The sequence below is a fragment of the Stomoxys calcitrans genome, chromosome 3 (assembly GCF_963082655.1).
Source record: "Stomoxys calcitrans chromosome 3, idStoCalc2.1, whole genome shotgun sequence".
NCBI classification, from domain to species: Eukaryota; Metazoa; Arthropoda; class Insecta; order Diptera; family Muscidae; genus Stomoxys; species Stomoxys calcitrans.
Window position 1 is genome coordinate 197264444 of NC_081554.1, and position 18810 is coordinate 197283253.

General features: G+C 39.4%; 1 protein-coding gene across 1 annotated transcript; it reads right to left on the reverse strand.

Annotated features, from left to right (window-relative positions):
• Nucleotides 1-12341: 12341 nt before the first annotated feature.
• Nucleotides 12342-15693, reverse strand: LOC106088240 (uncharacterized). The gene is made up of 2 exons (XM_013253661.2): nt 15116-15693; nt 12342-12718 (listed from the first exon to the last, which is right to left on the reverse strand). The coding sequence occupies exons 1-2, from the start codon at nt 15677-15679 to the stop codon at nt 12353-12355; spliced, it is 930 nt and encodes a 309-aa protein (XP_013109115.2). The 5' UTR covers nt 15680-15693; the 3' UTR covers nt 12342-12352.
• Between the last annotated feature and the right edge of the window lie 3117 nt (nt 15694-18810).

The window sequence follows — 18810 nt, forward strand, 5'->3', positions numbered from 1 at the left end:
ATCTGCATAATTTTTCTGCAGAAATGCATTTTACATGAAAATGTGACATTAATGGGTGGCATTTCATTTATTTTATCAGCCATAAAACATTTATGCGAAACGTTAACTTTTAATTTATTTCAATCAATTTTAAATTTGCCCGAATTGCCTGACATTATTTGAACTTAATTTATCCGTTTTTGTTTTGTTTTCGTTTATTTCATTTTTGGTAAATTCCTTTAAGCGATTGGCATGCTGTTATACTTCATTCTTTAAATGGAGAATAATTTTTAATCGCATTTAAGAAACTTTTCACCAACACAATTCGGCCGCTAACGATGCTGGCAACTGTAGCAGCACAGAGCAACATTACCGACAACTCTCTTAACCGCATTAATAAGTAATACAAGCGAATGGCAAGGATATGGCAGACGCACAGATATCCATATGCTTACCAGCGAAACAATGGAGCAGTAAAAGCAGCTCTGTTCTCATAATAATACCATTACACATAATTTGAAATACTCTTACACATATGGTTGTGTTTGTGTGGTGGTGGAGGACACAACTGCGTCTCTATAGACTGTAAAAATGCATTCCCTTTAATTTTTATGCCAACTATTACTACAGGATCAGGGTTATGCTCATTTCACCAATTCGTTTGTAATGCAAGGCCATATTTACAGAGATATGGCAAATTCCAAATTTTCTATGAAAATAAAACTTTGGGAAAATTTTCTAAAATATTAAAAATGTAGCAAAATTTTCCATAAAAAAGAAAATTTTTTAAATTTGTCTAAAGAAATAATATAAATAAAATAAAAACAAGTAAAAAGGCGTTAAGTTCGGCCGGGCCGAACTTTGGATACCCACCACCTCGGGTATATATGTAAACCACCTTTCGTAAAAACCTGGTGAAAAATTCATACCTTGTGCCCCATAGCAGCTATATCGAAATATGTTCCGATTTAGACCAAATACTAATAAGTACAAATCATTGTTCATTTGTGTATAACAAAATATTGATCTCTTCAGAAGCTATATCTATATGCCAAATTTCAGAGAAATCGAATTATAAATGCGTCTTTTATGGGGCAAAGACTTTAAATCGAGATATCGGTCCATATGGTAGCTATATTCAAATCTGGACCGATTTGGGCCAAGTTACAGAAAAATGTCGGGAAAAAAATGCAGAAAAACCATATTCGAGAAGGAAGACGGGAAGAATATAACAACTCACTGTTTCGAATTTCAGAGAAATCGGATAACAAATGAGGTTTTTATGGTCTTAAGACACTAACTCAGAAGATCGGTCTATATGACAGTTATATCTTAATGTTGTCCGATTTGGATTATTTTCCAGATAGATGACGGGAGGCTTAAAGCAACTAACTGTTTCAAATTGCAGCAAAATCGGATAAAAAATGCGCCTTAAATGGGCTTTGCAACAATTTTCCTCCAAATTTTGGAGGAGCGTTCGTCCCCGCGATGAAAAAAACAATTTTCTGTAAGATTTGTACGCAATTGTTGCGAGTGGGAATGTGTTAGCAACTCTTCGGGACGATTCTATTGGGTTGCCCAAAAAGTAATTGCGGATTTTTCATAAAGTCGGCGTTGACAAATTTTTTCGCAGCTTGTGACTCTGTAATTGCATTACAACCCATTGAGTTATAATCGTCCGTATGATTCGTGAAACACACTTCTTGGTTATCACTTATCGCAACGACTATTACGTAACCCTTTGCGTTACAATCGTCCGGAAGATTTACTTATAAATCGCCTGAATTAACTTTTCGCGATTGCTTTTATTTTCATGCCTTAGACCATAAACAAGATTTGGCAACCCGAACAATTTTTCGAAATACCGAGGTGACCAACATTAGGGGCCTGCCAAAAGGCGCCCGGAAACCTAGGGCCTTGAAATTTTGCACACGATCTCGTTACCACCCCCAGCTCTAATTCCACATTTTCATCGACAGTTAGGCAACATTGAAGGCGTTAAATAAAATGTGCATGAGATCGAAGGTCCCGGGCCGCAGCCGGGAGTTTCTGATGCTTCTACAGGAATATCATACCTTAATGCGTTTAGGACTTGTATTGAATTATATTATGCGATGTTTTGTTTTGAGTGGACAACTCCCACACCACCAAATAGAATTCTCACTTGGCTTATATGACGATCTGTACTTAGTATGACGATTAACACAAAACATTTTTCATATGCATTTTAAGATCCTCCAAGCGAATAATGCCCAACTATTTTAGAACAATATTTAATAAATATTCCAAAACACTCATTTGTTACTCGTCCCGGCGAGTAATGCGCAAGTCTTCTAGAAGAGTGTTTTACAAATCTTCCAAAACACTAATTTTTACCCGTACACACGATTCTAGCGCGATTCTCAAATCGTCCAAGACTCTTCTGACTTACTCTTTGGCAACTTATGCTGAACACTCTTCAAGAAGACTCGTCTTGAGAACACAACTCCTCAGGACTGGGGAATCGCCTACCACTCCTAGACGAACCATCTGTAAAAACATTAATGTCTGAAAATCCAACCAGCTCTTTTTGCTATTCCGCCAGGGTAGGTTATTTTACTTGCAGTCTCTTATCAACCACGTCTATTCCTTTCTGAAAGTCCATCTGAGAGACGGCCGTGGTTCTAACCAATATACGTTGGTGTCTCGCCGGTGACCCACGAATCAATCCAAGCTGTGACAATCTGAGAAGAATCCTCTACGCTGTCTCCCTTAAAAATAAATCGATAGACTGAATCCCCATCATTACCTCTAATGACCCAGTTGCAGTGGTTCCCATAGCCCCAGTTCCAAATCTCAAATCCGTCACCGGGCACCAAGGGTGGCAGTCATAAGTCAAGACTGGCCGCACCATCGCCGAGAACAATCAATGCATCAGCCTGGGCCTTAAACCCCTCTTACTACCTACGAGCTTCTGACGGGGGTAGAATGCTGCGAAGGCCTTTGTAATCTTTGACTCCATGTGCAGGCTGCTATCCAAAATCACCCCTAAAAACTAAGCCGACTTAGTTTTTACACTTAGCGATAAGTGTAAATTCATCCCTGCGGAATGGGTAGCCAAAAAACCGGTATCTTTCGCCAATGTCAAACAGAACCAGTTCCGTCGTCCCCGCATTCACACCCAGGCCGCAAACCGTCGCCCATTAGCAGTACATCTAAGTGCACCATTCAACACCTCCCAAATCGTGTCCAAAACTTCACTGTGTAGTAATTGTATTAGGGAAGAATATAATAATTCTAACGGACTAGATTATTCCGATGCAAAAAATTTTAGTGCTGATATAAGCGCATTTTCGGTGCTCTAGTGTAAGCAGGTGCTTCCTTATCCGCATACATAGTTGCACTACTGTATGGACGCATTATTTTTGTGTTTTGGCAAGATATTTTACAAATGACAGAATATGTAACGATTTTAAAAATATGGATTTACTATTCTGCCTTTGGTGCTTCTCTATGTGCAGAATTCCATGTATAGTGGAAGCGCATTCCAGTGGGACGTTTTCATATAATATAACCAGTGAATTAAGTACACCGTTTGCGCTTTCCTTACAAAGTTGGTGAAAAGTTCTTTGCTGGTAAGTGTGCTTTATGTTCGCCTCGAACGAAGCTAATGCCGCTTTTATTTGTTTGCTTTGGTTTTTAAAGTTTTGCCCGTGTCTTTCTGTCTGTATTCATATGTGTCTGTCTGTCTGCCCATTTTGTCCGTCTGCGTGTGTCTGCATGCCTGCAAATATGTTTATATAATTTTATTGTCATTTACTTGCAACGAGACCACAATGCAATTGTGAAAAACATGTTGCCATTGTTGGTATTGTTGTTGCTGACTGGTTGTTTTACTAAAGCCACCATCAGCAACATCAGAATCGAAAACGCATAACAAAAAACCCACACTGTAGCATACCCACGGCTACCACCACCATCACCAACGTACACCACATTATAAAACACAACGACAACATTTAGGGCAGCCACTCAGCACCGCAGAGTTGCTTTTGCATGTTGCGTAGGTCCTTTTGGGCGTTTGAGTGGAATTCTACGAAGCTACGCATATACCATGGCAAATGAACAAATGAAGCAATGAACATTGCTCGTCGGATTTTGTAGCCTTGTTTGTTCAGTCGTAGGATGCGCAGAGTTTTCTACGTAGTAAAGCGGCTTTAAAAAACGTAACGTGATCACCTTAATACCCACACATCCACACCCAGACACAGTCGGTGATTTTAATGCACATGCAAGCGGATAGACTTCGTTTCAATTGAGTTTATGGTAGTATCTCCCAGCATGCCATATTAAATGCTTTATACATTTTGCAGAAGTTATGAAAGTGTGACTTTGTATAGTGCGTTGATTTACCGGGCAATAATGAAACAAAAATTCAAAATGGGTTAATGAAATGACTAAAATACTAACTGGATTCCAGAAGTTCTCAATACTCTCCCGTCATTCTATTGGTCAAATATTTAGTAAAGTATATATGTACAATATATTAGACCGTCCCATGCTATAAACCAGAATTGTTTTTTTTTTTTCAAATAACGAAACGCATCCCTCCATTTTTCCTTTGATCCCAGTTGGTTAAATACAAAATATTATGATGATCGTTTAACGATAACCCGTGCCGCCACCACGTCCAAAGTTGTTGTAGTGTTTAGGTCCTAGCATGGAATTGGAAAACTAAATATACATTGGTATGAAATTTATTAGAACAAGTAAAAGCGTGCTAAGTTCAGCCTGGACGAATCTTGAGAACCCACCACCATGGATTCTGTTAAAATATGGTAACTATATCTAGTTATAGACCGAACTAGACCGTACTAGGCGCAGTTGTTGAGAGTCATTACAGAACACAATATGCAAAATTTCAGCCAAATCGTATGAAAATTGCGCCTTCCAGGGGCTCAAGAAGTCAAATCGGGAGATCGATTTATATGGGATCTATATCAGGTTATACACAGATTTAAACCATACTTGGTACAGTTGTTGGAAGTCAAAATAGAACACAATGTTCAAAATTTCAGCCAAATTGGATGAAAATTGCGGCTTCCGGGGGATCAGGAAGTCAATTCGGGAGATCGGTTTATATATGAGCTATATCAGGTTATAGACCGATTTGAACCGTACTTGGCTCCGTTATTGGGAGACATCACAGAATACTATGTGCAAAATTTCAGCCAAATCGGATGAAAATTTAGGCTTCCAGGGGCTTAAGAATTCAAATCGGGATATCGGTTTATATGGGAGCTATATCAGGTTCTTCACCGATATCGACCGTACTTAACACAGTTGTTGGAAGTTATAACAAAACACTGTGTGCAAAATTTCAGCCAAATCGGACAAAATTACGGCTTGAATGTTCCCAAGAAGCCAAAATGGGGAGGTCGGTTTATAGAATCACTTTCTGATTCGTTTTAGCCACGTCAGTCTGTGAGTCGATGTATTCTTGTAATCATGGACCGGGTCGTATTTGTTGTCCCATCGTAACTACTTGTCACTTTTTTGGCTCAAGGACAAACGCAATTGATTTTGGTAAAAATCGGTTCAGATTTAGATATAGCTCCCATATATATGTTTTGCCCGATTTGCACTTTAATGGCCGTAGTAATTACACTTTTCAACCGATCTGAAAAAAAATTAGGCTCGGATCATTTTGTAACTGATCTAAACATATCAGCAAAATTTCATTAATATCGGTTTAGATTTGGATATAGCTCCCATATATTTTTATCGCGGATTTGCACTTATTTGGCCGTTGTAACAACAATTTTCGAACGATCTGTCCAAAAAAAGTCGTTTCAGATTAAGATATAGCTCTCATATACTTATATATATTGCCCGAATTTATAATTCCAGGGAAGGTGTAGTGTATTATATAGTCGACTCCGCCCGACTTTTGTCTTCCTTAATGTTTTTTTTTTTGTGAAGATCGCTTATCACTTTTTTGGCGCCCAGTTTAGGTTAGGTTTAAGTGGCAGTCTGCCATCATGCATATGATGCCACAGAAACAGAAGAAGGGAGATACCTTCTAGTTCCTACCGTTGAACCATTCAGATCGTTTTAAAAAGCCCAACAACTTGCGAATGTTCACATCCACTAAATCAGATAGGTTCTTAAAGAAATGAGGACCTAAAGTGGAACTACTTCTGACTGCCAGTGCGCGACACGCACATAAGGTATTCTATAGGCTCTTTTTCTTCGGTGTCCTCACAGTTTCTACAAAAGTCGTTACTGGCAACCTTCAGTCTGTCAGCATGTTTTCTGATTAGACTGTGATCTTTCATGACGGACACAATGACTAAGACGTCTTTTCTAGCTAGTGACAGCAAAGCGATAGACTTCTTTAAGTCTAGATATGCCGCATAGTATTGGAATACTTACAGCTCACTTTTTGTGACTATCTATCATTCGCTGAGAGAGAGAGAGAGAGTATCAGCAAGTGTCATCCTGCAGAGTCTTATTAATTTTGCAGGGATACCAAACTCAGACATGGCTTGAAATATCTTTGAACGTAAAGGGGTATCGAAAGCGGCTTTGTAGACAACATAGAGATGGTAGGTGATGATTTGTCCTTCCCGGGTCTTTTGCAGGATTTGGAGCAGTGTGAATATCTGGTCCAGAGTGGATTTACCAGGTCAAAAGCCGCACTGAAAGGTCCCAAATATCTCATTGACTTTAGGTTTTAATTTTTCACTCAGTACGCTTGAGAGTATCTTGTATGCGATGGGGAGGAGACTTATTCCTCTGTAGTTGACACATTCCATCTTGTCCCCTTTCTTGTGTACGGGACATAGTATGTTGAAGTTCCATTCCTCGGCCTTATCGGCGTGTCGCCTCAGGTCTTAAATCGTTCAGCGGGTAACCCGTCGGCTACTGCCGCCTTGTTGTTATTTAATCGGGTCACTGCTACCTGGACCTCATTCTGATAGTCATTCTAAGTCGATCTAGCCATGTCCGTCCGTCAAAAGCACGCAAATTTTCGAAGGAGTAAAGCTAGCCGCTTGAAATTTTGCATAAATACTTTTTATTAGTGTAGGTCGGTTGGTACTGTAAATGGGTCCAATCGGTCAATGTTTTGATTTGATGCCATATAAACCGATCTTGGGTCTTGACTTCTTGAGCCTCTAGAGGGCGCAATTCTAAACCGATATTATTGAAATTTTGCACGTAGTGTTTTGGTAACACTTCCAACAACTGACCTAAGTATGGTTCTAATCGATCCATGTTTTGATATAGCTGCCATATAAACTGATCTTGGGTCTTGACTTCTTGAGCCTCTAGAGCGCGCAATTCTCGTCCGATTTAACTGAAATTTTGCACGTCGTGTTTTGGTATCACTTCCAACTGTGTTAAGTATGATTTGAATCGGTTCATAATCTGGTATAGCTGTCATATAAACCGATCCTGGATCTTGACTTCTTGAGTCAATAGAGCGCGCAATTCTCATCCGATTTGAAATTTTGCATAAGGTGTTTTGTTATGATTTCCAACAACTGTGCTAAGTATGGCGTAAATCGGTTTATAACCTGATATAGCTGCCATATAAACCGATCAAGGATCTTGCCTTCTTGAGCCTCTAGAGGGCGCAATTCTCATCCGATTTGGCTGAACGGCTTCTCTCATGACCTTCAACACACGTGTCTTATATGGTCTGAATCGACCAATAGCTTGTTACAGCTCCCATATAAATCTATCTCCCGATTTTGATTCTTAAGCCCCTACAAGGCGCAATTCTTATCCGAATGAACTGAAATATTATACAATGACTTCTACAATGTTCAGCATTCATTTATCCGAATCGGACTATAACTTGATATAGCTCCAATAGCATAATAGTTCTTATTCAATATTCTTTGTTTGCCTAAAATAAGATACCGCCAGAAAAGCCAGTGCCACCTGACTCCTCACTGAGATTCTCCTCTAGAAAATCGCTGAATGCCCGCGTAAAAACGGAGCTTTCCATCCGCAATCAGCGGAAGCGCCCAGTAGTTTTCAGCTAAGCTTCCCGTGGTAACGATGGACACCACACAAGTCGGAGCTCAAAATTCCAGCCTGTGTGGTACTCACAGTTACTCTGTGTCGGCCGGGGACTTCTGAATATACCCCACCGAAATAGATCTCGAGGATATAATCATTCTTAGCCTAGAGACCTCAGATATATCCTCCACGGAGCTACAGAATTCCATCCAGGATTTTTTCTAAGCCTTTCTACCTATATTTTCTTAGCTTTCTTAGCTTTTCTGATAGGATATAATTTCTGTTGATTGAATTTTATTTGTTTTTGGGACACTCTAATGTATATTCATGATCGCCATGACTTATTTAGCACATGTAGCCATGTATGTCCGTCCGTCTGCTCGTTTCTTTTCCATCCCATTACGGCGTTGAGCACAGCGAAACCCTTTGGTAGGGCAGTTTAAAAATATGCCCAAATAGAAGAGCTTAATTGGATGTTCCTTAATAGGATGTTAATTATAAAAATTAAAACATTTTTTTTACATGATTGCAACTGACAGTTGTACCGACTCATTATTTGCTTTAAAAACGTTTCTACCTTCGTTAAACGTCAAATTACAATTAAGTTTTCAAATATTTTTGCATATGACTAACCTTGCCAGTTTCTGTTCACTATTCTTCATCACAGATTTCACAACTTGGCCTTTTGTGGATGTTAGTTTCATTATCCAAAGATAAAATGACCCAAACTCCACAAAAATGTAGAGATTTTCTATTTTTCATTGTTTAAAATGTATGATGGTTACCAACTGCCAACCTGCTACCGTTCTTGACCTTAATTTCCTTAATTTAATGAATTGTGAAGTGCCCATGGACCCATGTTAAAAGTTTTCCATTATCATGGCTGCTTGTGTGATCAATGTGCCATACATAATGTGAACCATACATTTGGCCTTAAATAACAATACCCCCTTTACACACACACACACACACACACACACCTGTCCCGGGAACCCTAGAACCCAAAATCATTTCGTTACTGGATATCATAAAAAACAAGCAATGCAATATTTTAATTAAAATTCTTTTTATCGAATTTTTTGGTTCTTTGTAAAGGGAAAAAGTGGAAATGCCAAAATTGTTAAATGCTACAATATGCTATCGTATATAAGCATAGGTCTTGTATCATTAAAAACAACAAAAGAAAAGAAACAGAACAAAAAAAGTAGCAGAACATAACAACTGCTTTTTAAGTTTGCCGTAATGCTGCCAATGAGAAATCGCATTGATTACCAGGAAAATGCAAAACAAAAAAAAATGAAACAGCATGGAAAAACATGAAGAGGGTGTGGTATTGAAATGAAAATTTTATACAATACTGTCTCCTCTTGCTGCTGCTCATCATGGGGTCACTCATCCATACATGGTTCCAATCAAAGGCAACAGATCAGTTGGAAATGAAATCGACCAAATGATGGGCACTGAACTACTTTGTCCAGCCTACACTGCAAGGCAAAAGTGATGAACTAAAGCACCAAACATATCGATTCATTCATCCACATCAACCAGCACTGGCCAGCTATGATGAATCCCTGTAAGCATATATGGCATATGGTGTTTTCGTTGGTGTGTTAATAAAATTCACACAGCCATCCCCACACTCACACCCACACATACACACACACTCAGGGAAGCAACAGCAGCAGCCGCCATCCACCATGAATGCAATGAAAAGGAAAATATTAAGTCCTCTTTGTGTGCATTTTGCAGTAATTCAAAACGTGCATGTATGTGAAAGCACTCCATTAATGTTGTTTTAATTAAAAAATAAATTTTCCTGTTTAATTCACCATAAACATATTTTTATGTAAACATTTCTCTCTTTGTCTGAACCGCAACACACACTCACGTACACACACACAGACCAGCCGGGTATATCAAGCATTTAAAGAGCACTTGAAAAAGTTTGCCACAAACACCATTTAATGTTGAGTTCATAAAGGTTAATTTTTTTCAGCGAAAAAGTATTGCCACAAAGAGCTTCTTAGCAAACATTTAAGTCAATGAGCGAAAAGTGAGTTGGAACAATGTAAATGAAAACAAGTTATCAATAGAATAAAGCAAAAAAAAAGACATGGTTTTAGAGCAAATGGTTGAAGGAGAATTTATTTTTTTCGCAGCACCAAAGGTTTGAGGTCTATTGATTTTGTCATTCACTTTGTAAGACATGGAAATATTAATTAACGTCACACAGTCACAACGCAAAATGTTGAAATAATTCCTAACTTTAAAGGTACTAACCTCAAGCTTTCCCTTGGAGAAATGTACTTACACTATCCTTTCCCTGGGAAAAGGGTTCAAAAACTACCCTTTTCCTTGGATAAGGGTACTAAAAATACACTTTCCTTGTTTAAGTGTACCAAAACTACCCTTTTCCTTTTATAAAAGTACTAAAACTTTTCCTTGGGTAATTGTACTAAAACTACCCTTCTCCTTGGGTAAGGATACTAAAACTACCCTTCTCCTTGGGTAAGGATACTAAAACTACCCTTTCCCTTGTTTAAGGGTACTAAAACTATCCTTTCCCTTAGATAAGGGTACTAAAAATAACCATTCGCTTAGATAAGAGTACTAAAACTACCCTTTTTCCTGGGTAAGGGTACTAAAACTACCCTTTCCCTTGAGCCAGTGTGCTTAAACTATCCTTTTCCAAAAGTAAGGGTACTAAAACTACCCGTCTCCTGTGGTAAGGGTACTAAAGTACCTTGGATAAGAGTACTAAAACTACTCTTTCCCTTGGGTATGGGAACTAAAACTACCATTTCCCATGGATATGGGTACTAAAATTAACCATTCTCTTGGGTAAAGGTTCTAAAACTTATCCTTTGATAAGGGTACAAAAACTACCCTTTCCCTTGGGTAATTGTACTAAAACTACACTTTCCCATAAGTAAGGGTACTAAAACTACCCCTTCCCATAAGTAAGAGTACTAAAACTACCCTTCTCCTTGGGTAAGGGTACTAAAGCTACATCTTCCCTTGGGTAAGGGTACTTAAACTACTCTTTCCCTTGTTTAAGGGTACTAAAGCTACACCTTCCCTTGGGTAAGGGTACTAAAACTACACCTTCCCTTGAGTAAGGGTACTAAAACTACCCTTTCCCTTGTTTAAGGGTACTAAAACTATCCTTTTCCCTGGGTTAGGGTACTAAAACCACTCTTTCCCTTAGGTAATAGTACTTAAACTACCCTTTCTCATATGTAAGGGTAATAAAACTACCCTTCCCCTTAGAAAAGGGCTCTGAAACTACCCTTTTCATTGGGTTTCCCATGAGTAATGGTACTTAAACTACACTTTGCGAGAGAGTAGGTTATGAACCGTGCTGACTCCTAGGGCAATGTCTTTTGAACTACCCGGATTTAAATGAGAAAAACTCTTAAGAAATTATAATATGTCGCAAGAAGCCTCAGGTATCTTATGTCTGGTATCATTCACTTTCACTTTGGTCTCCTCGACTTCCCAGCCCATTAAGGTCTAGATCGGTTGCTTTCTTGTTACGATGTAGGCTTATGTTCCTATTATAGGCATTTGGCCAATAAAAACATACCATATAGTGAAGAAATTTGGAATAGTAATCAGTTGCAGTCACTTCGATATTTCTGGCCGATTTGATATAGATTGGACTTTTAATGAAGCTGTTAGGAGAAAATATCATCCGTTCTCGCCAAAATCTGAATTAAATAACAATCCATAGTGTGGGCTATCCAAACCTCGGTCTGTCCAACTTCATGCGTTTAAATTTTTTTCGCATATACGCATCCACTCAGCAGAATTTTTCATTCGATAAACTGATTCAACGCCCTAAAGGTTCCCCCAGCTCCAATATTCATTTGATTTCCTATTAAAAAGATTAAGGCATTTTTCCAGCACGGGGTTTTAAAAGCCCAGGGACCTCACCGCGTTGGGTTTTGGGATCAAATCGGGAACGCCAATTTTCCCATGAACATTCCATGGCAAAATACTCACATATCAATGAGTGCTGTTCGATTTAAGTTTTAGCTCAATGATAAGGGGCCTCCTTTTTTATAACCGAATCCGAATAGAGTGCCGCAGTGCTGCACCTCTTTCCGGATGTTGCCAGCATTAGGAGCGGATAACCACCGCTGCAAATTTTTTCCGATGTTCCCACCATACTTAAAACATTTATATAATCCTTGAGTTTCTTGGCCTGCTCTTATTTTCTTACCTTTGTCAAGCTTAAAAACCTAGTTATACACCACTTCCACGCCACTTCATTGCAGAGTATATAAAGCCACCCTCCATTAACTACTGTACAAAATTCAAAAACAGATTTTCTTTCTTTTATCAAAACGCTTTATTCAATTTACATGGCTTCATTGTTGCTTCGACTTTTATTCAAATCCTCTGTGACATTTAGATTTTCATCGCTTAAGGCATCCGACGCACTGCTGCCATCAGTGCCATCGTGATCTACAGGCAGCTTATCAATGGCATCCAATATGAACTTCAATGAATGTCCTGTACGTGGCAGCCAATCGAACCATCCTTGTGAGTGCCGCTGTTGACTGCCTTCGGCTGTCTCGTCATCGACAAAGTCCAGATCGCCGCCCGATAAGGAGCGAGCACCACCCAAGTAATCCGTGTAATCGTAATCACTTACGAGAGGATTTACTTTTGAATAGTAAATGGCGGCAAATGTTGAATAAATAATCAATAGGGCAGTGCCAACCTACAATGCAATGAAAGAAAAGACAAAATGGCAAAATAAAAAAATCCACAGACTCAGAAAAAATACTAACATATGTACATATGTACATAAATGGAATGAAATGTCACCACAATAAAAAGTGATTAACCCAATTTCACAAAAATAAAAAAAAAATAAATTAATGTATGCCAAAAGGGCAAAATACTTCTAGAATCATAATTCATTCTTAAATCCTAGGGCAGCAAGTGAGTCCGTCAGACTGTCTGACTGCCTTCCCGCCTCACAGACTTCATGCGTATGTAAAATAAAAAAAAGTCAAATATATGATGACATTAAATGTCAAAATAAGTTTCCCCTTGCCGTCGTCATCATACACCCACACACATGCTTTTACAAAAAGAAACTGTTGCCCTGAGTGACAAAACAACATCCAGGACAACGGTGAGAATATACACAAAAAACAGGATTGCCTTTAAATGGCAGCATAACTGACAACAACCACGAAAATGATTATTACTCTGGCCTGGTCGGGAACCAGGCAGGTGGCTTTCACGGTGGCGGCAGTGTAGTGTAGAAATGTAGAGTAAATGATTCTTCACTCAACACCACTTACACAAGTGTGCGCTTGTTTGTGTGTGTATGAATCTACAGCCACCAGGTGAAGATGAGAATGTTGCTGGATATCCTGAAGTTTTTCGCTCTATCTCGCTGTAACTGAACTGAAACTGAACGCTTGGCACCTGACACTCTTCGTTTCTACTTTTCACAACAAGTCACAAATCAGTGTTGACCATACTTCATGTTCCTTAACCATTCATTTACTCATGCATGGTGGCTAGAATATGCCACACATACATGAACATACATACAACTCTAGTACAGCTATCACTTGCAGGCAAACAAGCTACATAATATGTGGGTTGTGAAAATGAAACTGAGCGCGACAAAAAGCGCCAAAACAAAGGAGAGGGCTGGCAACACCATCTACAGCCACTCAGCAACCAATGTAAGATTTATGAAAAATGTGTCAGAACAAATACCGCGCAAAACGGAAGCCGACAAACAATGCCTGCCTGAAAGGCGGCTGGCAATGGGTATGGTTAACTTTTAATAAAACAAAAATTGCCTGTGGCTCTGTGACAGTGCGTATGAGTGATATTATTTGTGAATACTAGGGGAGCGTATGAGTGATGTGAACACCAACAACCATTCAGTTTGCAAAAGGGCCAATTGTCATTTCCGTTTGTCACATCCGTTAAATGATGAACAATTCTGGTGGAGTTGCAAATGTCGGCGTTTTGCATAAACATTTGTCATGAGTTTTGTCTATGCTCAGGCAGTCAAAGGTTCAAAGCATTTCTCAGCAAACGGTTGTGTCAGCCCTTTTTCCCATTTTTAAAACAGTTTGGATACACAGGCTTTGTCATGGCCTTGAACTCGTTCGGTAATTGGGTTTCTATTACGTTGCAAAATGTCGTCTTCCAATTTGGCCCTAAGAAAAAAGCAGCAGGTTGCCAAATTCTAAATAATATGGCATATTTCTTAACTTATACGAGCTTGCTTTTTTCAAAGACATCTTAGTTTTTGTCTTATACGTCTACTAAACTAAAACTAAAAAAAAACCAGTAAGGAAGGGCAAATGTCGGGTGGTCCCGACTGTATAATACCCTACACCTACCCTATAAATGCAATGTGGGACCTATATACAATTCTGATCCAATTTAAATGGACCTCGGCGAGCAAAAAACTACGGTTGACAAATGACAACATTATGTCAGATTACCCAAAATCTGACGAACATATGTATGGAAGCTACAATATATCTACTTCAGAACCGATTTCGAGCAAACTTCTCAGATAAGGTAGTAGTCGTCGAGGAAAGCGTTGTGCAAAATTTTGGCAATATTGGTCAAACAATGCGCTTGCAGTGGCTTTAGGAGTGAAAATCGGGCGATATATATATATGAGAGCTATATCTAAATCTGAACCGATTTCCATGAAATACACCAGTAATGTCGAGAGTCGTAAAAAAATCCTTCCTGCAAAATTTCAAGAGAATCGGTTAACAAATGACCATTTTATTGCATTAGGTTTCGTCTCTAGGCCGAAAAACATGCCTGTAGCAAATTTTAAGACGATCGGATGAAAACTGCGACTCGTACTTTGAATACAAATTAACATGGACATACGGACAGACAGACAGACACACGGACATAGCTAAATCGAATCAGATAGTGATTCTGAGTCGATCGGTATTCTTATTAATGGCTATATCTATCTCTCATCCTTTTGGGTGTTACAAACTAATTCACTAAGTTATAATACCCTGTACCACAGTAGTGGTGTAGGGTATAATTGAATATGATTGAAATGACATTCATTTATTACCCATATCCTTGACCCATGAATCCCTCTTACCTGAAATGCTGCCCAAAATTTATATGATCCTTCGGTGATGACAAAATCATAATATCCCTTCAAAGGATCTCCCTTGATGTAACGTCCTTCACCAACATCGGTCGTGCTAGCTCCAGCTGTACCACTGTCTTCCTCTGCTGCGGCTCTTCTTTTCCTCAACCCCTCAACATCTGCTGGGAAACTTCGGTCTCCCTTTGTTCCCTTGCGTGGTTCATCTTTGGCTTTGCGCAATTGTTGTGGCTTTCTAGTAGTCACTTGCTGTTCTTCCTCTTCCTCCTCGGCGGATATGCTGACCTCTGTTGTGGTGCTGGTTGTGGAACCTTTGGCTGCCTGCTTCGAATTAGCTTTGGGATTTTTATTAGAATTCTCTGGCTTCTTTTTACTCTCAATCTTTGGCGGCTTCTTGGAATTAATTCGCAACTCCTGTTGTTTCTGTTTCAATTTTTGTTGGGCCAATTCCTCCTGTTTGTTGTGCTTCTCGGCCATGGTGTTCCAGGCGGCTATGAAGGACTGATATAAATCCCACATGGTCTTTAAAGTCTTCAACACTGTCAAGAAGTTCATCTCATGTCCCCCTTCTTGTTGTTGATTTGCCACAGCTTGATTGTGGCTGGAGGACGATTGGGGTCTATATGATTGCAATTGTTGCTGTTGATATTTGTGTTGTGATGCCGGACCAGAGCTTTGCTGAGGTGAGCCCATATAATCATAATCATCTCCATACAGTGGATAAGGTTCCCTAGAAATAGCACAAAACAATAAAAATTTTATGAGCTTTGTTTGAAAATTCGTAGAAATCTCAAATTTAAATTTAATTTTTCGCCTCGCGTTGGCAACAAATCTCACGAGCCTAGGCACTTAGGGACAACAACCGCAGAGGTTACACTGAAAAAAATTTTGTCTTAATATTAAAGATTCGAGCCAAATATAAACAAAATTTAAAGATGATCAAATTTCCAACTTTTTGAGGAAAAATTCCCTTTGGTGAAAAAAATCTCTTAGTATTAAGGATTTTTTTATTTCAATTGGTAAGTTAAAAAGTCCTTAATTTTGCGTTTTGTTATTAAAGACAAAAATCTAAAATGAAGGTCAAACATAGTTGATAGTTAGGAAATTGACCTGGGGACAAGACAACAGTGAACCGTAGTTAAAGACGCAAAATAGCCTTACAAACAAGTAAACGCGTGCTAAGTTCGGCCGTGTCGAATGGATTCTGCTAAAATATGGAATATATATCTAGTTATAGACCGAATTGGACTATACATGGCGCAGTTGTTGGGAGTCATAACAGAACACCACGCACAAAATTTCAACCGAATCGGATGAAAATTGCGGCATCCAGGGGCTCAAGAAGTCAAATCGGGAGATCGGTTTATATGGGAGCTATATCTGGTTATAGACCGATTTGGACCATACTTGGATCCGTTGTTGAAAGTCATAACAGAATAATATGTGCCAATTTTCAGCCCAAACGGATGACGTGCCAATGTGCTTAGGCGCGAATAACTTCTTTACGAACAGCGTCTGCGTACTAAGGTTCTTGCTTCTACACGAGGAAGTAAGAGTTTTTGGTTGTTCGTGAAAAGAGTAAAGGGTAGTTCTTCATCTTTTCCAACTCTTGTTAAGGACGACCAAACGTTCACCGACCCGTTTGATAAGGCTAGCCTGTTGACTGATTTATTTGCAGGGAACTCTTCCCTGCCGGAGAGCAATCAACCACTCGCCTCAATCGAAAATGTATCTGGCATCATGCCCCAAATATTTTTTCGAACTCGTGGACTTAAAAGGATTCTTGAAAATCTAGACGAAAATAAGTCCCCGGGCCCGGATGGCATATCAACACTTGTCTTACGCAAGTGTTCTTCGACGCTCGCTCGTCCATTACACAAGCTTTTCAACCTTGCCTACCGTGCGGGAGTCTTCCCGGCGCGTTGGAAGGTTGCAAACGTTCAGCCAATACCCAAGAATGGTGAGACAAACAACCCTGCGAATTATCGGCCAATTGCGATATGCTCCGCTCTCTCCAAGGTCGTGGAGAGCATGGTTAATCACCATCTTGTGAGGTATTTAGAGTCTAATGGCCTTCTTAGCTACCAACAGTATGGGTTCCGCAGAAATCGCTCTACGGGCGACCGCATGGTACCTTTGTCGGAACGTTGGAGTCGCTCAATCCACCAGTTTGGTGAGAGTAAGGTTTTGGCTCTGGATATCTCCAAGGCATTTGATAGGGTCTGGCACGGTGCACTACTATCAAAGCTTGTTGCATTTGGTGTCAGTAATGGCTTCGTTCAATTTATTTCGAGCTTTCTCAGAGATCGCACTATTCGAGTCGTTATAGATGGGTTCTCATCCTATGAGCACAAACTGACAGCAGGTGTAACCCAGGGCTCTGTTCTTTCTCCTTCTCGTTTTCTTATTATCATCAACGATCTGTTGGATCAGACATCGAATCCGATCTACTCATTTGCGGATGCCAGTAATCTCTGTCATTCGTACACATTCGACCATAGATCAATATTTCGAGATTATAAATGGAATGACTAGATTAGTATACCCCCATCCTATGGTGGTGCGTATAATAGGAGGGTCTTTAAATATTTAATTTTTATACTCTCCACCATAGGATGGGGGTATACTAATTTCGTCATTCTGTTTGTAACTCCTCGAAATATTCCTCTAAGACCCCATGTAGTATATATATTCTTAATGGCCATGTCATTTTAAGTCGATCTAGCCGTGTTCGTACGTCCGTCTGTCCGACCGTCTGTCCGTCCATCTGCCTCTCGAAAGCACGGTAACTTTCGAAGTTGTAATTTTGCACGAATACTTCTTATTAGTGTTGCTTGGTTGGGATTGTAAATGGACCATATCGGTCCATGTTTTGATATAGCTGCCACATACACCGATCTTGGATTTGACACAAGTGTAAGAAGTCGTCACAGGACACTACGTGCAAAATTTCAGCCCAATCGTACTACAAATGCGGCTTCTAGAGGCTTATGGTGTCATATCGGTAGATCGGTTTACATGGGATCAATACCATGTTATAGATTGATTCAAACCATACTTAAAACGAAGGTAAGAAGTCGTAATAGAACACTACTCGCAAAATTTTAGCCCAATCGGATAACAATTGCCGCTTCTAAGGACTCAAGAAGTCAAATCGTGAGATCGTTTTATATGAGACCTGTATCAGATTATAGACCGATTCAAACCATACTTGGCATGATGGTTAGAAGTCATGGCAGAACACTACCTTCAAAATTTCAACCACATCAGACAACAATTGTGGCTTCTAGATGGTGGGTATAAAAATAGTTTTGGTCATCTTGACATTCTATCTATGACTACCTAGCCGTCCTTCTGTCCGTCTATCCATTGTAAGTCGTGTCTACTTGACATTGTAAGTCGATCTAGGTTTTTTTATGCGTTTGTCTATCTGTCCGTCTGTTTGTCCGTCTTACTTTCCGTCCCTCTATTTTATTCTGACACCCAAATTAAATTATAAATGAAAATTTGTTTAAATTATTTAAATTAATTCTTTAAGGCCTTGTTGTCTGCCACCCCTTTGGTGTCATCCTGACACTAGGCTTAGTTATTCAAGCCTATTTTATTGCCTGTCAGGGTTGTCACATGCTTCCTGCATTTTCTCTGCGTTTCCTTCTCTGTGTCATGTCTTCAAAGCATTGCGAATT

Coding starts and splice junctions, on each gene's coding strand:
- LOC106088240 (XM_013253661.2), bottom strand. CDS start 15,679: ATGAACTTCTTGACAGTGTTGAAGACTTTAAAGACCATGTGGGATTTA. Junction 12,719..15,115: donor AATTTTGGGCAGCATTTCAG/GTAAGAGGGATT, acceptor ATTGCATTGTAG/GTTGGCACTGCCCTATTGAT.